This window comes from Fulmarus glacialis, unplaced genomic scaffold (assembly GCF_000690835.1).
Source record: "Fulmarus glacialis isolate BGI_N327 unplaced genomic scaffold, ASM69083v1 scaffold3012, whole genome shotgun sequence".
NCBI lineage: Eukaryota > Metazoa > Chordata > Aves > Procellariiformes > Procellariidae > Fulmarus > Fulmarus glacialis.
The window spans coordinates 73568-99259 of NW_009199586.1; the positions used below are offsets into that span (position 1 = coordinate 73568).

General features: G+C 36.5%; 1 protein-coding gene across 1 annotated transcript; it reads right to left on the reverse strand.

Moving 5' to 3' along the window:
• Window positions 1-435: 435 nt before the first annotated feature.
• LOC104073493 (selenoprotein O-like) lies at window positions 436-25688 on the reverse strand (the record flags this gene model as incomplete). The annotated part of the gene is made up of 19 exons (XM_009573294.1): window positions 436-558; window positions 897-976; window positions 6716-6759; window positions 7634-7713; window positions 10666-10758; window positions 10849-10930; window positions 11018-11062; window positions 11721-11850; window positions 13931-14014; window positions 14765-14837; window positions 15468-15537; window positions 17340-17427; window positions 18133-18200; window positions 22740-22838; window positions 22938-22994; window positions 23098-23162; window positions 23888-24016; window positions 24263-24381; window positions 25628-25688. Coding segments are annotated over 19 exons (1590 nt in total), but the record flags the coding sequence as incomplete, so codon positions are not given.
• Between the last annotated feature and the right edge of the window lie 4 nt (window positions 25689-25692).

Sequence of the window (25692 nt, forward strand, 5' to 3'; positions counted from 1 at the left end):
TATATTTGAACAGTGTGTAACAGCAAGGAGAACATTAATCAAAATAATGTATGATTAAAACTAGCTTAGATGGATTTTAAATTGACCAGCCATTAAAACTTATTGAGACCCATCTGATTAGCCATGAATTCAGAGAGGTTAAGTGTGACAGTTTGGCAGAATTTAAATATTGGGACTCAAATTAATGCACAGCTGAATATAAAGGGCAGAGTTATAAACACCAATATAATTTGCTGATGCAGCCATACACAGTGGACCATTTCTTTAATCTTTGGACTTTATAAAGTTGGTCAAGACCTTGTCTTGTCTAGCAGAGTAGCAGATTCCAGCCCACAAAGTATAAGGGAGAGAAGCTCCTGTGGCTTGATCCATTAATCCTATTTTGAAGGCCTGGGCTTCGACATTGATCATTTTTCTTGCTTGTTCAAATTTCTCTCAGGATGAACAGCTTACTTTAAGATCTTTGGCCCACGCTGGGGGGCGCAGGGAGTAGCCTGCTTTCTCCGCAGCCTGCTGTCTCTGAAAGGGATGTTGTAAAATCTGCTGTAGGAGATGAACCTGGAAGCAATTGAAATGGGTAAGTTTTCACAGAAAATGTTTTCCTGCAAACAAGAAAAGTCTCTGCCACTTCATATTATGCACCCTCCTGGCTCCAGAAACTACCCATGAGTTGGTTACTATTATTAGTACTGCTATTAATATAGTCACTACTATTTGTATTATAATTAATACTATTAATAGCTTTGTTAATATTTTTAATAGTAATCAGTATTAGACAGTACAGTGGTGGTCAAAGTGTAATATAGGTTCAAAGTGTAAATGCAACAACTCTTTCATTAACAATTACGCCAATTATTAATAAATATGTCAAGAAAGAAAGAAAGAAATAATTTTACCTCTGAGAAATTATTCAAATTAGCTTTTTGCACTGCTGATTCTGCCATCCAATTCCTAAGTATGTATCTAGGATTAACAGCTGAAACCAAAAGTAAATCATGTTAAAGTTAGTTAGACATATTCAAAAAAAGCCACACACAGTCATTGAAACACGTCATTGAAATCTTCACAAAGGTTTAATTTGCAGATCAAGAAAAAAAATGCATAAAAAGGAAAAGGAATGAATCTATCTATCTATTTTTATGAGTTGCTAAAAGGATTTTTTTAAACAACTTGCACAATCAGTAATGCCAAAGTGCTAAACAAAAATTAGAGTAGTATAGAACAGCACCTTGATACACAAAGGATTTCCTGTTAGGAACACCAGCAGACTTTTCAAATGAGATTAGTTTACCATGACCTCGGTGCCTGCTACACTGTTGGAAAGCGTATTTCAATGTTGTCAATACATTCCTGGAGATCATAAAAATGAATATTATATTATGTAATGAAAAAGGAATTATTGATATATTTATTGAAGTATATGTACTTAGATATTTCTTCTTCTATACCATATATCAAAAGTTTGGCCATAAAACCCTTTAATGTTGGATTTCAGCTGTATTTTTTAGAAACTACTTTTTCAACTTTGCCATTCCTTTTAGTTTCCCAGGAGAGGGGGTCCACAGTTTTTTCCACAACTGTCTGCTGTATCTTCTTGGAAATACCCATGACAGCTGCACTGCTTCTCTGGCATGTTCCTGGCTGACTGTGTCTAATTAGTGGTAGGGAGATTGTAGGGACATTGAAAATGAAACTGCTGAATTAGTAACCCAGGCTGTATCTTACAGGATGGCAACTAACAACTCATAAAAGGAGTTCTGTCAAACTGTATGCCGAGGACAATTCTTATAAGCACACATGGCTTTTATTAGCAATTTTTTAGCAGGTAACATCAACACAACTCTTATTTTTGCTCTGCAGTTAACGCCTAGGATTCTGCTTCAGAAAGTTTTCCCTTTAATTAATGATCAAAACAATGTTACAGATTAATTGTAACAAACATTTCAAACTTGCATTGTAAGTCTTAATTTGACACTGGCCTGCATATTTTCCCAAATTCAGTAGTTGATTATTACATGAAGAGATTAATTAGTGATACCAGAGGCATTTCACCCATGGACTTGAAACCAAAAGTCTGTGATTTACAGACATACACAAACTTCATCTGTTCCTTCTCTTTCCATTGATGTCCCAGTAGGTTTTATATGAATAAACATTAGTTCAATGTTTTATGTATTTCTTTCAAAAAATCCATGTAGCTTTATAAAATAGTCTTATGAATACCCTCATAGCATATTTGAAAGAGGCTATTAGAGAAAGCAGAGTATTCATCAAAATCACCATCCCAAATTTCTCTCTACTCAGTTCCTCTAATCAATTTGTTATAATCTTATCTTATTTACAAATAATAAATTATATTAGGAAGGGGACAATCAGAAACAGTATTTTGGATAAAAAGATTAAACTTGATCTTGTTCCATTTCCCAATTCACTCTGTTCTTGCATCTCCTTGTACTACTTCTTCAGCTTGCAAACATATCTTGTTTATTCTAGTTGACCACCAAGGCAACTGATGTCTTTGAGAAAAGCTATGACTGGCTCCTCCTAAGGTTTTGTGGTCAGACAATTGCAGGACTTTATTCATATTTAAGAGCTCCCCATACAGAATTAGTACCTAGCGCAGTGAACAGACTTCTCTGTAATAAGCACTGCTTCTAAAAAGCACCATTTAACCAGCTAACAAACTAGAATTTACTGAAGCTATGTAATCAGTGAAACAACACTTGCATGATTATTCTATGTATCACAATACAATCAAATTCCTTATGTTTGGAACTGAATGATAGCCATTTTAAGCCACGACATTTGACATACAGCAGCATTACACAAAGGGTATTTATGTTATTTAGAAAAGTAAAGGACTAAAAAATCACTCTCTGCTCTAAGTGCTGAACTCTGAACACTCATGTTCCTGCCAGAAGGGAGAAGGTGAAGCCCTCTTACAAAATCAGAACATGGGCTGAAACCAGAAGCATCTCAGGTGGCACTGCCACTCCCTCCTTTATAAAAGCTGCGCAGGTAATAGAACAACATTCTGGCACAATGTCCAGGTGCTGACTTCCATGAGAACAAAGACTGAGATGCAATCCACCCAGATACAGACATTCTTCTTTTTCACATCACTGCTGTTCTGTATGTACTTACATATATTAAACAAAAGCCAATAAATACGACTAGCTATTTGGAACCCTAATACCTCTACATAGTCACAACAACACCCTGCCCTGACTGCTAAAGAAATAGTGTTTTCCCACTTGGCAAAATAATTTGCTCTGGCCAAGCATTTGATTTAATCCAGTAAATGGGTTTTCAATAATAAAGTGTGATAACAATATAAAAAGAATATTTAAAAGGTGGAGAAGTTAACATAGGACTCATATAAAAAATGATAATTCACATTAAAACCATGACTCATATCAGCAGGAGAATATTTGTCCCAGAAATATATTCTTAACAATCGCAAACTGACAAGTTTCACAGTGGCGTTAAAAATATCTGTAATTAACACAAGTGACAAGATAATTATGAAAGAGTAAGACAAGGCAGGTAAGAAAAGGACAAAGCAGAAGAAATTTTGTGCCCTTATGAGCATTTTATGATCTGGTCTACAATTTTCGTTTTTCACGTGTTTCTTTTGTAAAGAAATACAATTATAGACTGGTATTGGGATTTGGATTGTCAAAACTTTTTTTCCAACTCCCAAGGAACTAAGTTTAGGCAGTACAAGATAAAGTGCTACTAAGAACTAAAAACTAAACGAAGAGCGAAAAAATTAAGATAATGAATAAGTGATTGACTTTAAATGCTTCAAGGTAACATACTTTGAGAAGTGAGATATTTTACTACAGGTACTAATGATGAGGGAAAAGTGATGAATAATGAGGTGTTAATGGCAAGATATTCAAGGTCAGTCAATACTAAAGACAGCAATATGAAATTTAGTGGGACTTACCAACCCATATAAAAATTTAGAGAGCCACGGGAGTTTTGTCTTTAACATGAAATGCTGGGTAAAAATGCACAGTTGACTGAGTTGAGCCAAATTTCTGCTGCAAGTTGTACTGACAAGGGACAGCTGTTACAAGCAAATACTTAAACAAATAAAAAAATTTTAAAGACACCACAAGGGGCATCTAAGAGATCTATTTAAATGTATAGATGTAAAAGAGAACAACACCACCAAAAAAACTCTGTAAGAAACTTCAGTCACACTGTAATATGGAGCAGCTAGCAAAAATGTAAAAAGATTTGTTGATTTTGATCAGTAGCCTGTTACAAATTTCTGCAGCTCTGCTGTAGGAATATAGAGTGATGACCGATTATATGGAAGAAAACGTAACTAACTTAATCATGAGTCTTTGCACATCAAGTTTTGGACTGCTACCAAAACTGAGACCGCTAGCACAAATGTGATCCTGGAGGCAAAACTTTTTCCTTGTTTCATCCATCTCCTGTACCATAAGATCCTCTGAGGTGCATGTGGAAAAAACATGATGATGGTTTGCAGAAGATCATTCACAAACTAGGATCCTTTGGATTTGGAATAAAAACAGAAAAATAAGAAGTGTGTTTAGACAGTTTTCAGCATTAAATTTTAGGAGAAAAACAGGGAGCTTGAAACCTTGAAATAGTAGTTGAGCTAAGAGCCTCAGAGTCCCACAGTTGAAACTTCTTAACCCTACCAAAATACAAATAATAAAACAATAAAACCTTTCTTCTTGGTAGCTCTTTTGATATTAACTTTCTAAAAATACATGTGAAATTGTAAGAAGTGTTCTTAAAAATGGATAGAGCCTTGGTTAGAAGATGGGGATGCAAACTTGAAGGTCCATGTGATGATAAATTTTGCCCTATGTAGTTTTTACTATCTTATTACTGAAAGTCAGTGCTATCTCCTGCCATTTTCCTACTAAATCAATGAAAGCTTTTGAAGAAAGTGGCCAATCAATATCTAACAAAAGAATACAGCCATTTCCATTAGAAATGAGAATAAAACACCCTGCAAAGCAGCGAAACATTGAAGCTTATAATACCTCTTGGTGCAGAATTTGATCAGATCCTGCATCTCCTTCATTCCCTTTTGGCCAGAGATTTTCAGTTGCTCACTGTCTTTTATAGGCAAATTTCACAAATTTACCACAGCTTACTGCAGATCCAAAAAAATCTCTCCCTGAATAATTCTTAGAATTTTATGTCCGCTGTTTCTGCTATGATAGACAGCTAAATGCAGTACCTCTACCATTTTGTATTTAGAATAACTTGGAGAATCAAAGTACCTTCCTTTGACTTCCGTGACTAGATAGTCCTTTCACAAGTAAGGAGTTTTTTCTCCAGGTGCAGAAAAAAAAGTGGATGCCTATCAGAAGCCTGAATTCTTTATAACACGTAGAAAGGTTTTGGATATATTTGAACACTCAGACAAATCTTAGTCCATTGAGCCAGTACAGGATGCCTACCTGAATCTTTCCTGATGCTATCAAAGGTTCATCACCAGAGAAGAACAATGTTCTTCTAAGCAATGCAAACCGACACATTCACAGACTGCTAAAGGAAGGAAGTACAGATGAAGGAAAAGATGTTGCTTGCACTCAGGTAAAGCAGATACAGCAGAAGAGGAAGGGCATCTCTCACAAGGAAATAAAATTCTAGGGGCCCTTTCAGGGAGCACCCTACTTTGCAATGAAGAATTACAACGTGGGGAGCAGCCAGAGCACGTCCAAGACACTAAGGTGAAGCTCCACTTGAGACACGACAAGATACAGACAACCATGTTCAAAAGGGCCAATAAGTCTTAAGTTCTTAAAGGGAATCAAAAGGGGAAAAAAAATTAATCAAGTCCACGAGCACCAAAGCACGGAACAAGCTGGAGGCCTGGCATTTCCTGAACTCCCAAATGGAAATTGTAAAAAAGGGGGTAAAAACAGAATTCAGAGAAAAAAGAAATATAAAAAGGTAAACAAAAAGTAAAGGAAAGAAAAATAAACAAGTTGGTAAATGAGGACTGATATGGAATAGACCATAGCTGCACTGCTGAGTTGGATTGTTTCAATGTCTATAGTCACATATGGTGTGACACAGGTCCGAGCAGCCTTTGTGGATACTAATAGGAAAAGCCTTCTTCATGAGGTCTTCGTCACTTGTGATTTCAAACACCCGAAATATGAACAGACATGTGCTCTGTCATTCCAAACTAGCAGAACCTAGAGAAGAGCAACCTGGGCTAGTAGTTGTGGTGCGTTTCCATGATCTCACACTCTTAGGCCTCAGTCAACTGATATGAATGAGATTGTATTCACAACAGAAGGGGTTTGGGCCAGACAAATTTCTTCATAAACACAGATAATTAAATTAAGGATTTTTTTTTTTTTTTTTTTTAAGAAGGGGAAAGGGAGGATCCCTATGGAGGAAGCGAGCCTTATTGTAGCCAAGGAACTTCTTGATCATTTAGCTTATGTAAAAGGTACATATATATTCACAGATCTAGCCATACACACATGGCTAGATTCTAATCACAAGAGTGGGTGAAACCAGAGATAGCCACAGTGAATGTATAGTATTACAAGATTTGCAGCAGTGTAATAGGAGTTTCTCCTCTTCAGAAAAACGGTACATTTTAGTTCTCCTCAAAAGGAAAAATAACTAACACTAAAGAAACCTGTGTAAATAGATAGTTGCCATCTCCAAGCATATGATTCCTCTGGATTGTTTTACTCACTTGTCATTCTTGTTCTTCTCTTGGTGTCTGAATCACCCTTGTTACTATACATGAAAAAAAAAAAGAAGAAAAGAGAAAGTGCTTTAGCTAATGAGGGTTATGCTTATTTATTTTTAGAAATATTTTATTTGACTTTCATTAAAATCATTAAGTGTTCTGCTTTTGTGTTCAGTGGAAGCAGGTGTGAATCTCTAAGAATGATTAGACTTGGAAAAAACGGCACACTTTGTTGCCGGTTTTGTATCTTGTATTGATTTTTTTTCCCTAAGAATTTTATTTACTGACTAAAATTTCCAAGTACTTGATACGTACTTCTTTTCACTACTATAAGCCATGCATACTGTATATGACTAAGAAAAACACGTTACATTCTTTATTGATTTAAGACAAAAGATTTGGTAGCAAGTTCTAACATGCATGACCCTATCTATGCAACACCAGCGGTTTCCAAACACAGTCTATGTATTCACAACTGTTCAACTTCCACCCCATCATCCTAAAGCAATATTATTACATAGTAAAAAATATATGTATTACCAGTAATGAAACACTATTCATTCCTATGTATGTGCAAAGCCTATTTGTGATTCTTGGCCTGAATCTGTAGGACTGGTATTTTAACAAAAATTATTAACCAAAGAAATCTCATTGGTTGCTCCATGAAGGACAAAAAGTACAGACCACTCCTCCCATGTCATTTTTATGTACCTGCATGTCAAAACAGAACTACAGTAGTAATTATTATGGAATCTAGCACAATCTAGAACCATGAAGACAAAAAAGGCATATGAAACCATGTTTGGGCCAGTTTACCAGACCCGCTAAAGATTATGGAAAATCATTGCAGATTAAAGTTGCCTGCTTCAGGCAAATACACATCTGGTGTTATTTTTACACTTGAAACTGCATCAGACTTACCGATTTAATCTCAAGAGGTACATAGTAACCCATTCTGAAAAGAACTTGTGTTTACCCAGGTCCTGGAGAGCCCAGAACTCCTAGAGAGAAAGAAACAGTTAATGGCGGATAATCAGAATTTTGTTCCTGTTAAGAAAAAGCCGAAGTAAGCAAACGAATATTAAAAGGATTTAAGAGGGAAACATAAGATGACCCTTCAAGGAATTTTCTCCCCAAAAATTCTACTGGTATCTTTTCCTCTGTATTTAAATTATTTCTTTCTGCTAGCACGATACATCCATATTAGTCCATCTCTGTTATGGCAAATTCTACCTGAACACCTCCAGCACTTCACCCCTATTTTTCCTTGACCCTTTTTATTTTTTAGGCTACATAACTACAGGTTTTACTATCTTCTGAGTTTTGTGCGTGGCTCAGATCTATTTGTAGAGACTTTTTTTTTTCCAAAATTGTGGAATAAGGAAAATATATTGATAAAGAAAGATAAGGTGTGGAGAAAAAGGGAAACTTAAGGCTACAGGGATAGGAGAAGACTGAGGAGAAGAATAGAGACAGTAGGAGAAGAAGAAGGGAGAGGAGACAGAACTTGGAAAAACAGAGAGAAACCAGAGCTTGGGGTTACTGCCTCCAGCGTTGGATAACAACCACATACTAGGCTTCCCTGGCTGACTACACTAAGCTAACAGCTGCTTCATATTGCTTGGTTGAGAGAAAGTAGCCAAAGCTCACAGATAAAAAAGGAACTTCAGAGAAAAAACAGATTAGAAAGAAATGGACATAGATAAAAGGAGGTAAACAGCAGACATACAAGAAAAAAATGGGCGAAAGTTAGGTAAGGGAAATCAAAAGCAAAAACAGAACAAAGTTTTGATCACATCTGTGTTTTTTTAAAAGGAATGGGAGTTAAAAATTTAATGAAAATCACATTTGAGTATAAAAATGAGTTAAAATTACAGAAGTGACTAAGAGCTGGGAGTCAGGCAGGTAGGTAACAGGTGAGTGTGGGAGTCAAGCATTTGTTCAAAGATGTGCAGGGTTAGGCTGCTTTAGGAGGAATTTCAGAATGTTTCCAGTTAATACTAAATGTAGGGACTCCTGCAATGTTCCCAAAGGATTCTGACATTTTTAGGTCAATTTTGGTGTGCAGCTAAAAAAACCATAAGTGATCTACAAACCAATATGAGAACTTTCTTTGCTACTGACGAAGTATTAGTGTGTGAATAAGCAGCAGGTGAAATTACTTCAATACAAAAAAAATTTCTTTAAAAACCCAAAACTTCTCACCAGCATCAAATTGTACCTGCTTTACCCCAGTTTTGGGACTCAGAACTTGAGGGCTAAATCATTTCATTGCGTGAAGAAAAAGGTCAGCTGCTACCAAGTGAAGGCTGGAAATGACCCTCGGTGTAGCAGCAGGGTCACACTACACCACGATCATTAGTTCCTCAGCCTGCACCTTCAAAGAAAGGGAGATGGAATCGCCACTACTGCAGTAATCTGGGAGTGGCTCCATACTGCATGACGGTGGCTTCCGTTCTTTCTATCGCACGTAGGCCACTAAGAAATGGAAAAATCCCTTGTATTCTATGACAAAAATATCTTGTCTTACAAACACACCCATCCTCTTATCAGCCCCTCTGTACAAATGATTAATTCCAAAGCTACAGCTCTTTGTATTTTTGTTGCTTACCACTAGAAAATCTCAACTTTTTAACTGTTAATGGCTTCAAGCTCATAGAAAAGGTCAGGTTAGACCTCTTACTTAACAGAAGAAAACAAGCAAAACCAGAGAATTTGGTCAAAATCACTTAATTATCTAGCACACAACTGGAAAAAGAAAGAGTAACTCCTCATTTTAATTCTATGCTTTTTGTACAGTCATTCTGCTCCCTAAAACAACCTCCTAAGTCCACCTGCTCTCATTTTAAATTAGATTCAAAGACAAACAGAAGTAAGTCAGAAGTTAGGGAAGGGCAATGAAGTTTCCCAGGCAAAGTGAACAATATTCCTCACACGGAAAAGGCACTGTATTAAAGAAAAAAAGAAAAAAATCATTTTGGCTCTTGCAAAAAGGCTTCCTAATTTTCTTTCCAGATCAGGTACTTACAACCTTTCTTTTCAGATTTTCCCCTCTGCATTTTTATCCAATTATTACTTGCCTAGCATCTCACTCCAGTTCAAACATTTCAGCTATACTTCCACTTATAAAGATTGCACTATATCCAGGTAAGAAGTTTCTCTCTTTTATGCTTATACTTGGTCCTGAAGAATAAGTTTAGGCTGAGTTAGCAGCAACACAGGATGGGATAGCAGGCTGAGCAGGACACAGTAACAAAATGTATTCTCATGCTTTAAGCTACATGTAGAACCAGTTTTGTACCCAAGGAAGGGCAGAGGCCACTATGGGCTGAGATTCTAGCAAGAGTTTACGACGAGATGGGATCTCACTTATCATTAGATAAGCTGATGGGCCTGAGAGCAGAGGTTTAGGCCACCTGGTAAACCCATGTTAGGAATAGCTTGATTGACCCAAGGTTGAAATTTTCCATATGAGCCCTGTCCAACATCACTTGTGTCTTAGAAAATACTATCAGAAGGTATTCTTAAGCAAAACAAAAACAAAAAAAAAAAAGAGGAGGGAAGGGGGAGGAAAACTCTTCTTAGCATACCCTTCTTAAATGTGAAGAAAATCACATTCCCACCTGTGTATGAATATTTATGACTACTCATATTGGACCTGTACCAGAGGCTGAAAATCTGACTTCAGCACTCTTCATTGATGTATCTTTCATTAGCACTCTTCGTTAATGTATCCTTCATTACCAGACACAGGCTTAACATGGGGTGGTAGCATGATACAGATGTATTAGTCTCCCTGTCCCTTAATAATGCTATAATGACGTATTTCCCAGACAAATCATGGCTTGAGACATCCTCTATTATACCAGGGTTATAACTGATTTAAAATCAAGTAAACTTGATTTACTCATTTTATATTAAGTATTCCTAAAATTGGGTGCTTGTATTAATACCTCAGGAATATGGAGCTCCTTTAACTGGTCTTCAGTAATTTCACTGAGCTGTCGAAATGTCATTGTAAAATCAGCCTTTGTATCTTCCATAAGCTAGTGAAATAAAGATACTTCTATCAGTGTTTTTAAAGTATGGGGTATCAGTTCAGATGTTAGCCAACAAAATTAGCAAAGCAAACTCACTTTTAGGAGGAAAGCAATCAAATAGTTATCATCCTCATTCTCCCCAAGAAGACCCAATTTTGTTTTGAATAGTTCTGTGAAACTGAAAATAGTAACAAAGTAAGGAAATTGTTAGATAATATAATTTATAGTATTGTGACTGGAAATTTTGAGTTCTGGAACTGCATACCGGATGTAATAGTGCTCACCATACCCCTCCAAGATCTGGGAAGCTCTGCAAAAACAAAACAAATGTCAAATTCTATGGAACTAAAATACTACTGTGGGTACAATCCTACTGTACATTAACAACGAAAACTTCTTCTGTCTGATATCTCACAAACACATTGATATTCTGAATCAACAGGGATCTGTAGTGGGAAAAAGACTGAGGGGAAACATTTTAACAGGCTTCAAATATATAAATAAGCTGCTGAAGAAAAATACAATGTTCTTAATTTTCATACTGAGTAAGAAGTCATGAGTTTAAACCGCACAAAAGAAGATTCATATTAGGAATCTTTACAACAGGATATTAAAATACTACCTCATTACTTCAGGAGGATGTATAGTCTTCATAATCAAGCATCTTAAAGAACAAGCTAGACAGAATAGAAAACTACAGGCAAAGGTCCTACCTTAATGAAAGGAGAATGGACCACACAACATCTAGGACCACCTTCCAGTCATGTTTTGCTATTATTTATGACCAAGGAAAACCTTTCTCCCCTCCCTCCAATCTTATTCTGGCCAATAATTAATTCAGAATCAATTTCCACTTAGAAAAAAAGATTTTAAAAGCTAATCCCTTTCTTTCCTATGCATATGGTGATTAGAGGGTCTCCCATCTCACTAGTTCTTTTAAGCATTAAGATATTTTAAGGATTACTTACAGCTGCTTTTGCCTGGGATCCAATAAAGGTTTTAGAGCTTGTAACAGCTTGCTCAGATTAAACAGCCCAACAGTTGCCTGGTTTCCTACTTTATACCTCTTTTCATCATCAGATGTGTTTGGAACAAAATCTGTTTCAAACAAAACATTACTTTTCCACAACAGAGTAATTACAAAAACCAATCCATATTAAAATATTAATGTGCATTCATTTTTATACTTCCACAGCAAACTAATAGAAGCCCTAAAGTTACTAAATATTTAAAATCAGATCACAAGAATACTTACTTACAGTGAATTAACTCAAGATCTATTATTTGCAAATCTAAGGAATACATCCTTCACAGAGAAGTTCCCATGTGTCACATTGTGACATCTTCGTACTTGCAGATACAAAATAAGTTCAGATGTTTAAACAGAAAAAGACCATTTTTACACTAAAAACAGTCTTATTCAATGTTTTTACTACATATAGCACTACTATTTAGCACACAGACTAAGCAAAGAACTGTACAACCAGATTCAAGATTTGTAAGTATTTTTTGAAAAGTAACATGTATAAACATGTATTTAAATAAATATGCCACCTAAGCAAGATTTGTTTCAGTTGTACAAGCAAGCTTTATGTATTCACATAAAAATTAGGGCTAATGTGTTACAGTATGCAAATCCATTATTTGGGAGATAATAAATATCTGCTATGCAAGTTACAGGTATCCAGAAGTAAAATGTATGCGTATCTACACCACCAGTCTTTGAATGGGTGCAGTATGAACCCCTTGCTCAGATCAAATGCAGATAAGCTGATCAATGCACACAGCGTTGCCCGAGTCCTCAGAGGACATTAATAACGAATGGAGCATTAAGGAGGAGAGCTGTGACACAACTGTCAGATCTGGTGATTGGTTCAAATCTGAATTCTAACTCTAAAGCATTTCATCTGGTTCTAGGTGTACTGGCTCTGGCTGGGACCGAGTTAATTTTCTTCATAGCAGCCTGTATGGCGCTGTGTTTTACACTTGTCACTAAAACAGTGTTGATAACACACCAATGGTTTAGCTATTGCTGAGCAGTGCTTGCACAGCATCAAGGCCTTCTCTGTTCTCACTCTGCAACCCCAGCAAGTTAGGGTAGGGGTAGGCAAGGGGCTGGGAGGGGACACAGCTGAGACAGCTGACCCCAACTGCCCAAAGGGATATTCCATACCATGTAACGGCATGCTCAGCAGTAAAAACTGGGAGTAGTTTTTCCAATGTAGTTGTTGCTTGGGGACTGACCGGGCATCAGTCTGGTAGTGGGAGGTGGAGAGTGATTGCCTTTGCATCACTTGTTGGTCGCCCCCGCCCCATTTTTCTTATTCATATTATTTTCACTTATTCAACTGTCTTTATCTTGACCCATGAGCTTTTTCTCATCTTTGCTCTTCCAATTCTGTTCCCCAACCCACAGCAGGAGGGGAGTGAACGAGTGGCTGGTGGGTCCTTAATTGCTGGCTGGGGTCAACCCACCATACAGAGAAAGATCTAAAACCAGAAAAGCCCTGTTTTTTCAATACAACAGAAACAATATGACATTTATTCTCATGAGATTTCCTTAATTTGAGGCTGCAGTCTCATGAAAACAGATAGCGAGATAACCACTGCTGGTTCTGAAGCTTACTCAGATGCAACCTTTAAACAATAATCTCATAATATGCATTTATGTACATACTGGACCTATATCTATCAATCCCAGATGGACTGAGTTCATACTTTCAAAGAAAGGTTGCCATGACTGGGTAGGTTTGATTTGTTTTCTTCCAACATATAAGTAGCTGTTGTGACTATAAAGCTAGAGCGTAATGCATGCAAAATTACTGTATACCACTTCTGCTTTTGGCTGCCTACAGCAATATGAGATTTTTAGTTTTCTAGGTTTATGTGGTAGCATCTATTCAGTTGATGAAGTTCAACGGGAAACATTCTCATGAAAATGGGTTTAATAGTAATATTTCATTAACAAGACTTAGCACTTGAAATGCAACCTGTATAGTGTATCATAAAACTGGCCTCTGATGTAATTTTTTTCCCTAAAACTCTTTAAACAATACACATGCTTGGGATTTTTCTGCTAATAATGTTGGAGCTTTCATGCACACATAAACTACATAAATTAATATAAAGAATTTATTTTAAGTAAAAAATTATATTTAAAAACAGGTGCTACACTCACTTGGGTCATAGGAGTCCATAAATCCAAATGGACCATAATCTATCGTTATGGATAATAAACTGAAGTTATCTGTATTGCACACACCTACAATTAAACAACAAGGAGAAACAAAAGTTAAAATTCCACCTGAACTTTGTAGTCTCTAGAAAATTTGCTGTGAAATAGATCCACTGAATCTAGAGAACTGTGGAGCAGTTACCTTTCAGAAATCAGACTCCAGAAAATAAACTTGTCTCTCTTACTCTTGACCTGGCATGCATTTTAAGTATGAAAATGAGAAACTGTTCGCTACATTATCTTGCATCTGGTTTCTATACCTAGGTGGCACTGTTTCCTTTTCTTTCAGTGGTACACAGTATTGAAACAGCATCTTGCAAATTGGTCATTAGCTGCTTCCTTGCAAGTTGACTGGGTATGTCTTGCTGTATTAGCAAGACAATGCTATTTTATTTTTCATAACATAAATCTGAAACAAAGGTGGACAGCACTGTATCCTATAAACTATAAAAGGCCAGGTTTTTATGTAGATGCATCAATTCAATTAAACTTACATATGACATCAGTACATGGTCTTTGTACATCAGACTATTACAACAATTCTGAGAATTCTTGCTCCCACATTCTTGCTTCTGTCAGATACTGTCATGCTTTGAAAGATCAGAAAGTGCTCCTAACTCGGTTACGAAAAAGCTTGTGGATTAATGCATAACAGATACTGCTGTAGGTGAAGACATCAGAAGAACTGAAGAACAAAGTGACAAATAAAAGCCATCTTTAAGTATATGACTATAAAGAGTCACTCCTGTAAAGCCAATGCCATCTACTGCAGCTTACCATGTGCAAACCCCACAGACATCCACAATGCAATCAGATTTGCAGTCTCTGATACGACTGTAGAGAAAAATTCCTAAAATCAAATAACATCTTTTATTTCAAGTCCTCTGAATCAAAAATATGGAATGCAATAAATAACATATAGATTTGATTCACTTTACAAATATGTCATACATTCTATTTTTAAATGTGTATCTCTGTCTGTCCAGACTTTCATTCACATTCTAAATGATGTGACTGCCCAATAACCTTATCCAGCAAAGACTATAGTTAAATAAGTACATACAGATGCTCTAAAAGAAATTAAAAGGTCAAAAAAAGAAGCAAAGATACTATATATACTAGCGTATATACTTGTATATACTATATATATACGTTTATACTAGAAAAAGCATAATTCATCAATTCATGACCACTGCTCACTTAAAATCTGAGCAGTAAGAGAACAAAAAATAACAGAAAACGGAAGCTTCCCAATAAACATTTCCATAATGAAAAGTGGTGAAGAATGTTCATATTTGACTTTGAGAAAAAAAACTTCAAGAAGCAGGTTTTTACTGAAGAGAATTAACATTTCACTAATAAAACCTGGAAGCCTACTTCAAATTTTAAAACCTTTTAAAACTTGAAACTTTGAACAGCTTTGTGTAATTTTTGTTCACATCCATGTGGAAAATAAAAATAACTTTTAAAAAAGACTTACCAGATATCTATTTGAATCATTCTTGGCTATTGATGGAAAATGTTCCTGGATGATGAAGTCTAGCAATCTTCTGTAATAGGAAAGGCAGAATTCTTTAAGCAAAACTGGTACTTTTAGCACTAATCATTCAAAATTCTTCCTTTCAAACAGCTAAATGCTGACCTACAGCTTGCTGCAAACAGTTATTAGAAAACTCAATCTACTTATTCCAATGAGTCTTGGATTAAGCCCTTCCAAATGCTTAGAGATAAAACCCAAGGTTCCAGTCATAAATATGACTGGAGACTGCCATGTACAGTTAAAATTATTCCCACGTGTTAAACTTCCAGAGCACACCAGGATCTGCATGGTTTCACATGCAGTAGTATCAATTTTTTAGGGGAAAAAAAAAGTTTGCACATCCAAAAAAAAGTATATGATTACAATGAATAATTCTACATCAGAATTCTCACAAAGAAAATTTTATGGCTGAATTCTTATGAAGTAGGGTTACTTGCCATAGTAACTGGCCATTCCCAAAACAGTGCTGCAAAATCCGTAAGACAGGTTCAGGAAATTGGGATACATGCGTTAAAAATTGCAATGCCTGTCAAGATGCATATGTTTGCAGATCTAAAGCCTTAAAGTAGAGCGGCTGGCATTTAGTCCATTTAGGAGCTCCCTGTAGGACTCTCTTGTGGTCAGAGCCAGCCAGGGCCACTGGAGCAGGAAGCTGTAAGCACCATCTACACGTGGGGTAGGCAGCCTGGGCAAGGGTTGGACCTGGGCAAGGGTTGTGCAGCTGTGCACACAAATATCTAGATTTTACCTTCTAATCAGGTTGTTGGAGCAAATCACTGAACTCTCCTCAAACTGTGATGATTTTATCAGAGTACCTAGCAACCTGACCTTTAGAAGAGTGTCCAACCTATTGCCCCTGGTTGCTCCAGGACATCCTCTTTCAGGAGGACCTTCTCTGAGGACAAAGTACAGACAGTCACACTAGCCTTGGCCTGCTCTTGGCCACTCTTTCTGAGGCCCCCTCCGAAACAGGCAGGAAGGAGTCGTCTATTTTGCATGAGTACAAGTGATCTTTACATGCTCCTTAAATCCAATGGGTCACAAATACTTTAACCAAAAAAAACCAAAACAAAACTTAAAATCAGTTCCTTAATTCAGTCTTTAGTTTTACAACTAAAATCTGCTGTGAGATTTCAAAAAAACAGGAAAGAAAGACAACGTAGAGTGATGCAGGAAGTTAAATTGAATTATCAGTTGCTACAACTGCTGCTATAAGCTCTTGCTCGTTTTTAAGCACCCCAGAACAATTTCTATTGCTCCTGAGGAGAAATGACCAACTTTTAAATATTTACAGTAGACCTAAAAATTTGTTATGATAACTGCTTGACGCACAAATTAATATTGTGAAGAGGCTTAAAACGGTGCAATCATTTCTTACCTAGTATACTTCTTTGGTTTCTGCATGTTTCTGGATAGCATACTTTATACAACATACTTATGCTAGTGATTTATTTCACATTTCTGTTAATTTAGCTTCACAGATAACTATGAGAAATGTAGGAACTTATACTTTAAATTTACAAATCTTTCCAAAACAAACAACTCCTCCCTAGTGCTTAGTTACCAAAACTATTTCAGCTATAAAACCTTTCTCATTTTGTAAGATCCAGGCCTTCAAAAACATCAAAGGGGTTTTACCCTTATGAGGTAAGATCTTTTGTATACTTGTCTAAAAATAGCAGGTTATCTTTCTAAATTATGCAATCTTCCTTTCTAAATAATTTGTCTAAATTCCAACTGTATATATGCATTCTAATATAAATTTGATTGTTAAGAAAACTAACATAGTTACTATGAAGATTAAATTCAAACCTTTGTAAGTCCAGTTCCCCAGAATGAGCTAAGATTTCTAAGGATCCTATACGAAACCATGATTTGGCAAGACGTAGCACTATTGCACCTTAAACATAGACATGTGTTTAAATGTAAACAGAGTATCAAATAAAATAGTTCCATAGTAAAAGCCATCATGTATTGTTTCTAGACGTAGAGTTTATATATGCATAGTTAAACTGGTATTTTTGTAAGTATGCTCAACGCATAATAGATGAATATGTATAATATTACTTTACTACACATACATCTTAATGATAAAGCTTAATTTGCTATACCAGCAAACACAGGCAAAATTCCAGTACTGCTTTAATACTAGAATTACTCCAGAGATGCTAGCAACAAAGAAAGAACCAACATAAATAGATTTTTCCCCATGCTGTGCCATCCCACTCTTTTTCAGAGCAGGTGTAGATGATGTAGCAATGGCACAGCCACAATAGCATTCCCACCATCCTAGTATTGCTATCGGAACAATGGAATATTTCCCTAGTTTTCAATACCATTTTTTCAATACCATTTTTGTAATGGCAAGTGACAGCCCTACAACACATATGCCATAATCATAGCAGACCTGTTCACAGGGCTTCATTTCTTTAACTTAAGATACGTTTCAGACTGATTTTCTAAGGAGAGGTTTTATATCTTAATAAATAAAATGAAGCCTATTTAGTACTTTTTATTACACATATATGACATATTAAAACTCATTTTTGCAATGGAGAATTAAGATACAGTGTTGCAACATATTATTTTGAAATGTGTTCATTACCTCTTTCTTTCTTAATATTTCCATTGTAAAACTGGTCTCTCCACACATCATCATCACTTACAACTAAGCTGTAACAAACAAGAAATGAACATTAAAAAGTTATCTGAGGAAAAATAATTTACAATGAAGATCAAGTTATATTTTATATAACTTTATTTCTCTCATAAAAAAAGAGATCTTTTTGCTGGCATAGCTTTGTATTTACAAATGACACAGGCAAACAGTAAGCCGAGGCTTACCAAGCGTCATTAGCAAGATGCATTTATTTTGTATTTATACAATGTTGTCCAATTTCCATTACTTACACTGTTCTTGGGGAGGGGGTTGCATTAATTTGGAACCTCAGTGACTGATTAGTATGATGATAACATTAAATAAGTCACAATTTCCCTGAGGACAACAGCAAAATCAGAAGGACAGAGAAATTAGAAAACAAATTATTGCATCAGATGGAGGTTGCCCTTTACATGAGCCAAAATTGGTCTCTCAGGAACTTCGGGGACAGATCTGGGACCCTTAGCAATCAGGAACTCTTCAAATAGTACCAACACACAAAAAAGGCATAATCACACAAAAAAGGCATAATTTTGATGATACATTATAATTATCCCTTTCTTCTTCACTGCTACTTGCACTTGGAATTTTAAAACCAATCTCTTCCTTTCACTTGCCTTAAGATTCTGCACATCCTATAAATTTTCATGTTTATCCAAATATTGAGATTTGTGAGTGCTTGGAACAACTTTGCTTGCTCTAAAATATTTCACATTTACATTCATTTTACAAAATAAAATATGTAATTTCACTGTATTTTCTGTTACATCAGGAAAAATAAAATGGAATCAATCCTCACAAACTATGCAAGGGCATCATATTCCCCTAAGGTTAATGTGTAGGAAGTTTTCTCCCCAAAGGAACTGGGCTTACAATGACAATCCAGCAGAAGTAATGCTTGGTGCTATCTTCTGAAAGAAGTGTTGTCCCCTCAATAGGCACAAAAGACTTCTCGTTCAAGAGTCTAGCAGCAGGAAAATTTAGGTCATTTTGTATAATTCTTCTTTATCTTTGCTTGCTGATAACTGGAAAACATTCTTCTACTCAAGAGAGACATGGCCCTCTGTGGTCCAGAGGAGGGCCACAAAAATGACCAGAGGCATGGAACACCTCTCCTGTGAAAAGTTGGGGTTGTTCAGCCTGGAGAAGAGAAGGCTCCAGGGAGACCTTATTGCAGCCTTTCAGTACTTAAAGGGGGCTTATAAGAAAGATGGGGACAAACTTTTTAGCAGGGCCTGTTGCGACAGGACAAGGGGGAATGGTTTTAAAGTAAAAGAGGGTAGATTTAGACTAGATATAAGGAAGAAATTTTTTACAGTGAGGGTGGTGAAACACTGGAACAGGTTTCCCAGAGAGGTGGTAGATGCCCCATCCCTGGGAACATTCAAGGTCAGGTTGGACGGGGCTCTGAGCAACCTGATCTAGTTGAAGATGTCCCTGCCCCCAGGCAGGGGCCTTGGAGTAGATGACCTTTAAGGGTCCCTTCCAACCCAACTGTTCTATGATTGAAAAGTTGGGTGGCATGCTATTTGGAATTTAATGCAGCTGCTTATAGCTGCTATATATTAGGTAGTTGAAGACTGCACAGAAGACAGACCCAAACTTTCCTTGGAGGTACACAGAAAAAACCAAGAGGTAAACCTAATATTCCATTCATAAATATGACTGAAGACAGTCACAGAGTTAAAACAACTCCCAAGTGTTAAATTTTGAGAGTACACTAGATGCTGGTTTTACATACTTTAGCGTTAAAATTTTAGAAATAATTTAGTTGGACCAAAAATGTGAGGTATGCATATAAACATAAATATGTACAAAAAATAATGAAAAAAAAATTGTCTGAATTCTTACACAGTGCAGTTGCTTGCAACAGTAACTGTGGCTTTGAAACTAAATTATTATTATTATTATATACGGTATTTTTGAAGGTATCTAGTAGCTATCCAAACTGAATGTTCTGTGTTATCTGCAAAGAACAGGCTGTGAATTGTTGCAGAAGGAGGGAAAAAGTATCTAGAAGTCAATCTGCTCCCATTACTGGAGCTGTACTGATACAAGCAACATTAGGAAATTTTTTCAGAAAAAGACTTTTTTGCAAATAATCATATATGATTGGTATGCCTGTAGGATTACACAAAAAGTGCTGACATAAATGAGATGGAAGAAGAAAATCTTAGTCCTTCAAGAAAAACAAAAATTTTCAAAAACAGGGAATAAACCCCAGACTAACAAAATATTGTGTGCATCAGAGCACTAGGGGACAGGAGTCAGAATAATCATGCTACTAAATTTTACTGTTTTGAACAGACCTCTGCCAGAAGGGTTGTTTCTTTTTGACTAAGTAACTCTTAGCAGGCTCTCTGCAAAATTCCTGCAGAATACCAGCACTTCTCTTATTACTGACAAAAAATCCATGGGGGCATCAACATTTGGTTAGTTACTAATACAAGTTAATGGACATGCAGCACTTAAGAGCTGGCCAGATAGCTGAGCAGCTACATAAAGATACCTACATTCCCACTATAAAAATAGTTTTCAAATGGTCCCTGTAGTTGGTAAGTACCATTACTTGAGAGAAAGCAGCAGGAGTACACTCAACCACAGGAAATGGAGCACTGAAATTGCTCTTATACCAGAGAAGCTGGAACAGCACTCACAGAAGGACAGACGGATTACATCCCTCCCTACCCCGGCTCTAGCTTAACGGCTGGACTTTACACTCCCAAGCGCTCTGCTTGCTGTTTTGCATGAACATCAAGCCCTGTGCAAGTAAGGGCCACTCTGAAAACTATGTATATTGGTTTACTTTTTTGACCTAATGGATAACACTGCTCACTGGTAGTCCCAGTATGTGACTAAACTGGTACCATATGAAGAAGTGTTCTTTATCTGGCAGTACAGTCATAAACTGTAGCACCCCATTGGGAACACAGTACTTAAAATTAATAGAGCAAACCAACCTGCTGGGTGTTCTGGGATAAGCCGTAAGGCTTTTCCCCACACTTCTGCCAAGACTTGACAAGACCTCTGTAAGTGCATCCCACCAGCCTTAGTACAGCTCCCCATTGGGAAGAATATGGGTATCAGCTGGGTTTTTTCCAAATGAAGTCTTGCAAACAGTCTGGAGAGCTTGTACAGCAGTTAAGAGAGACAGGCATTTAACCAATTTGCCAGCAGAGAACTAAAGCACACTGCGTACTCAATAGAATTTGTGCACAGTAAAGGAGTAATTTCATATTGGTTTTGCACTGAACAATTTGTTGAGACGACAGCAAAGAAAGGCTATAACCTTGCCAGATGCTTTCCAAAAAAATTTTGCATTAACAGCCAACAGCAAAGGGTCTCAAGGTGAAGTCAGTGAGTAAGCCATCAAAAATGTCATTTACAAACACTGCACTTCAACAGCGCATATGTGTTAGAATTAATGCTAGAGAGATTTGCAGACACTTTGCAAATACAGACACCTAGCCAATGCAGCAGCTGAGTACAGGCCTTTTCTGCAGAACATTTACTTTCTTTAAAGCCTGTAATGCCCGAGTACAGACATGAAACTACTTGGAACACAAAATGTACTTGACATTTTAAACACAATCATCTGAAAAATTCAGTTTACTTAACTCTGAGAAAATCATCCAAATGAGTGAATGTATTAGTCTTCTCTGGTTCAAACAGAATTAGTTTTAAATCATTTTTTTTACAAAATCTCCCCCTCTGCTCAAGAGGTGTTTGCACAAATAAGGAATTGAGAGCAATTACCTACATTCAGTATTACCTCCAATGTTAACGTCTATTCATCTGACTGACAATTTTTCCCACCAATCTTAAAAATTGCAACTAGGTGACTATGACAATGCAGAAATAGCCACTTCCAACATTTTCCTACTTGGCTTTATTCTAGAAAAATTCATCCAAATGCTTTATTTTAGTGTAATGAAAGACTCACTTATTAACCATGTAAAATGTATTAATAGACTTATTGATTATCCACATACACTAAAGTTATTATTATTATTATTTACAGGGCAGGAATCTAGTCCCGCTGTTTTTGCAAGTCTTTTGGTGACCAACAAGGGAGGGAGAACGATTTTTTTTTTTTTAAAGAGGAAAAACTCTTTATTGCAGTATCATAAAAGCTGGAGAGGAGAGTTAGTGTCAGATATAATCACTCAATCTAACTTCCACTTTTTACTTTCAGATTTCTTACTTATCAGATTTCACATTAAGGTAATTCAGTTAAGACAGACTTACAAGTGAACAACAGCTGTTCACTGCAAGACACAGACAGTACACAGTATCGTATTTAAACAAAGTAGTACTTTAAAGCATACCAAAGACAAAAGTGCATGGATTAATTGCTGGAGCTCATTATTACTGGGAAGTTTTATCCAAAAATCTATGAAACTGGAGAGATATATTTTGTTGTGATTGCATACATATGAAAAGAAAGATCCATCCTCTTGGAAACTAACTGTCCTGCTTTATTGATGCTCAGTGAAACTCAGTCACAAAATTACCCGTAAATTAGGATGCTGTGAAAAAGAAAAGAAAAATACCTAGCAGCTCTGCTTGTAGGAATTCCAAGATAGTGCATGGCCTCACTACATAAAAATTCTCGCACAGAAGAGCGAAGCACAGCTCTTCCATCACCATTCCTATGGAGAACAGAAAAATAAGGAATAGGTCATAAAATCAAAGCAAGTTTCAAAAAGAAAACATCCAGTTTTGGTGTACATAGACTAACTGCAACTTACCTGGAGTATGGGGTCTTTCCTGACCCTTTTAACTGTAGTTCCCACCTCTCACCATGCCTGCAAAAATACCATTAGCATTTCTAACAGTACATCTCGGGCTATGCATGAATCAGCTAAATAGAATATAGAGTTGAATCAGTCACTTAAAAAAATGTCACACCTGTTTATATATACTCCGATCAAGTGGGCTCTTCCATCACCCAACTGACCTGCCCAGCTACCAAACTGACAAAAATGAAAATCAAGTTATTTTCTTCTACCATTTATAGCAGTTATACTTGAAACAGTACAAATTACATGTAGGTTCTCTGTGATCTGCACAATATAATGACAGGTAGTCATTAAGATATTGATCCCTAAAGCTGTATTTCCACACTCACACCAATAATGAATCAGAAAACCACAGAAAAAGAGTAACATTGGTAATCCCCATTTTTTTTCTCTACCTTCCAGCTATGACGTACAGCTACAGCCCTGTCTCTTTTGTATAATGAGCCTTTAAACTGACAAAGCTTGTAATTTTTTTTTAATTGGAAATTACAAATCAAATTCTACCATTCTTTTCCATGAATAATCTTACCCATTACAAGGAAACTTAACTCTTAGTAATCATGGTATTGCAGTGAGGCTCTGTCCTTCTTCACTCCTCTGAGCTGATAATGCCTGTCATGAACCAGAGCTTGTCAGGCTGCAGGGGTGCTAAGCAGACTCTGCAGTTAACGGAAGTTAAAAAGATAATTTGCTTCCGGCATAAACAGAAGCAGAGAAAGTAGAATATTATAGTTCTCCTCCATCTGCAGCCCCTTACGAAGAACAAATCTGCCATCAAAATGTTCATAAGTGTTCATATACTTACAGGCATATACTCATATACTTACAGGTATCATCAAGGTACAATTCACATGAAAAGACCTACATAATTCCACCTGGAGAACGAGTGCCATAGTTACCTGATGACCCCCATACCTATGGGCCAAAGGAACAGACCCAAGTATCACTTTCCCACCACTGACGAACTGAAGAAAATCAGATGTTCCTTTGACAGATATATCAAGATCCAAAATATTTTCAAGAACTTCCTGGAGAAAAAAGTAATACAGATGGTACTTGAGTATGATCAAATTTTCAGTGGTAATGAACGTGTTGTCTCTACAGATTTCGTTATTAAAAGATATCTCACAATATGTTTTAAATGTTCTATTTGTTTAAAATATATCTTGGTAAAACGCTTTCACAAGAAATAGCATATGAATATTAAAATACATTTTAGTACATGTATTAACAATCTCTACTAATTACAGAGAAACAAAAAAATAATAGCCAACCTTTGAAGCAGCTACAAGACGAACTCTAGATTTAAAAGGTGTAGGGTAGACAACTGAAAAAATGCAGTTTCTCACATTACGGACATAATTTTCCTGGATCGCATCAATTGGAAAAGGATCTGTAAACATGAAACAGACAAGAAATGTTTTTAAAAAAACAATTAATCATATTCTTCTTAATACCTTTCCTCTTAAAACCAACCAAAACACTTCAGAAACAATTAAAACCTGACTCTTTACCACAATGTATATTAAGCCTGCATGAAAATCAAGCCCAAATGAATTCAGGATTTTATTCTGTTCGGGATTTTTGAAAAGAAACTGGTAGGGCATGCTAGTTTTAAGATCTAAAACATATTTAAGCGTAGATTCAATTAACTGTGACAAGAACAGTCTTGGGGCAGTTTTATATTGCACTCAGTTACATGCAACCCTAAAAGATATTTGCATGAGACAGAGAAGTTCAGCTACCCCCACAGCTGAACGATGTAGCGTAACAGATTAAGTCACTGTGCAGCAGTAACTGTGGTATACAGTCCATATGCAGCGATGGTCACCAAATAACCTAAGAAACCAGCTTGAAGTCTTCTCTGAGTAATATAAACAGCGAACGAAAGGGGCAGAAGATGCAGTTCTTGCTGTAGCATAACATATGTACTCAAAAAGTGTGCTTCATTCTTCCTTCAGACCCACTCCGCACCCTGATCCGTGGTGATAGAGGACAAATATTGTTTTAAAACACTGGACTAATACTTTGTGGTTTAACATCTTTATGGATTTAACATCTTTATGGATTCTTGCTTGCAACAATCTTAGGATTCCATGTGAATTATAAAATCCCAGTATCTCATAGTCACTGTTTTGTAGAAGTTGTAAGTTAGTTAGCATCTCTGGAGACTTGCTGTTAGCCATGTTTTTCAACACCTCTAATGACAAATCCTGTTATAGCCAGCTGCCACAAGATTTATCGTTGATTATTATTTCTTAATGTTTGCAAGTAATTGTATCGCTCGAAGAAATTATTTGTGTAATGTTATCATATAAATTATCTTTATTATTACAGGCAATTATGTATGCCTGAGAGCTATACAGGTTTGTACTTCAAATCAAGTGTCAGGTTATCAATTTTGCATTAATGCGTAATTGGGACTTCTGAGTCCCTCCATTACGATAAATTGCCAATACAAAAGAAAAAAAAAAACAAAACCAAAAATGAAGCAGCTCCTTATGGCCAATCTAGCTCAACCTAGTTTTAATTTTAAAAGTAGTAAGTATTCGACTGTGAATATAAGGTCTTCACTTAGTTACTGCTTTAGCTGCTGCCGCAACCCACCGCGCAGAAGGACCAGGCAGAGCAGGGCGTACCCAGGAGGCTGTCGGAGGCCAGTGGCCAGGCGCAGAGGTCCGCCGCCCCGCGCTGCCGCTGGCAG